General features: G+C 53.1%; 1 protein-coding gene across 1 annotated transcript; it reads left to right on the top strand.

Moving 5' to 3' along the window:
- Positions 1–30: 30 nt before the first annotated feature.
- Positions 31–919, top strand: PPTG_15358 (hypothetical protein; the record flags this gene model as incomplete). The annotated part of the gene is made up of 1 exon (XM_008912416.1): positions 31–919. The coding sequence occupies one exon, from the start codon at positions 31–33 to the stop codon at positions 766–768; it is 738 nt and encodes a 245-aa protein (XP_008910664.1). The 3' UTR covers positions 769–919.
- Positions 920–1096: the final 177 nt, after the last annotated feature.

Raw genomic sequence — 1096 nt, 5'->3', positions numbered from 1 at the left:
GCACCGCTTGTCTTGAAGATGCGAGAAGCGATGGCTGCACGAACAATCGGGGAAGCGGAGGTGTTGGCGTGGAGCTCCAGTATTCGCCGGGTGTTCATGCCACCTACAGAGCTGAAGCCATCGCCATCCGACACAGACCAGATCTCGACATTGCTGCAGCATGTACAGCACCAAACAGAGAAGATTGAAGTACTTATCCTGCAAAACAAGCGGCTAGAAGAGCGACTGTTAGCAGTAGAGAATCATATTCAAGTACTTGTGTCCACCTCGTCTCAGGATCCGCCAAGCGTACGTGCATCGTCTTCAGCAGCAGAAGGCCAGTCGACGACAAAGGTTGCTCGAGCTAAGAAGAAAGGGTCGCAATCCTTGGCTGCGATATGGTTCGAGTGGTTTACCGCTGAGCCTCGAGTGTATGCTTCGCCTGTCGTAAAGAAGACAACGCTCTACGAATTTAGACATATCACAGGCTACATGATGCTCTTCTTACCGACGGGCTTTGCCCTGGATGTAGCCTCTCCAGCTTACAAAGACGAAGTATTGGCCCTTGGCGATAAAGCACGCAAAAGTGCGCTCGAGTTCCTGAAGGCGAACGGATCATCAGCGATTGCAGCTGGAACTGCATTGAAGGCGTTTCGAAAGCTTCATAAGCAGGGTAAACTGGATACCCACATCGCGCAGTTCCATGAGCTAGTCGATAGCGGCAGCATCGTAGACCCAACGCCTCCTTCTGCTCTCCCCACATTTATTCGCCTTCGGCCATCTCAATAGTCTGTACACTTTGCATAATGGCACACAATAAAGTCAATATAAGACGATGGCTGGAGTTGAACCAACGAGCAGCAGTGCTGCTCCCTTCATCCGGAAGGCACCGTCACGTGTAAGCGTACAGACGCTGTAGCATCAGTGATAGCCACGGCAACATAGGACGCGGAAAACAAAGCAAGAATCCATGTGGAGCAGGCCAAAGCAGTCACCGACAGCATACAGCCCGCCCTTCCGGGTAGTTTGTCATCACAGGAGCGTTTCCGAGGAGGCGACGAAGGCGTCAGCAGCAGGTAGTGGGTCTTGCGCGGCGACACAGCGGGCGTAGGGGGGG

Source organism: Phytophthora parasitica (genome assembly GCF_000247585.1).
Source record: "Phytophthora parasitica INRA-310 unplaced genomic scaffold supercont2.47, whole genome shotgun sequence".
Lineage (NCBI taxonomy): Eukaryota > Oomycota > Peronosporomycetes > Peronosporales > Peronosporaceae > Phytophthora > Phytophthora nicotianae.
This window is presented reverse-complemented; position numbering and strand designations above follow the sequence as displayed.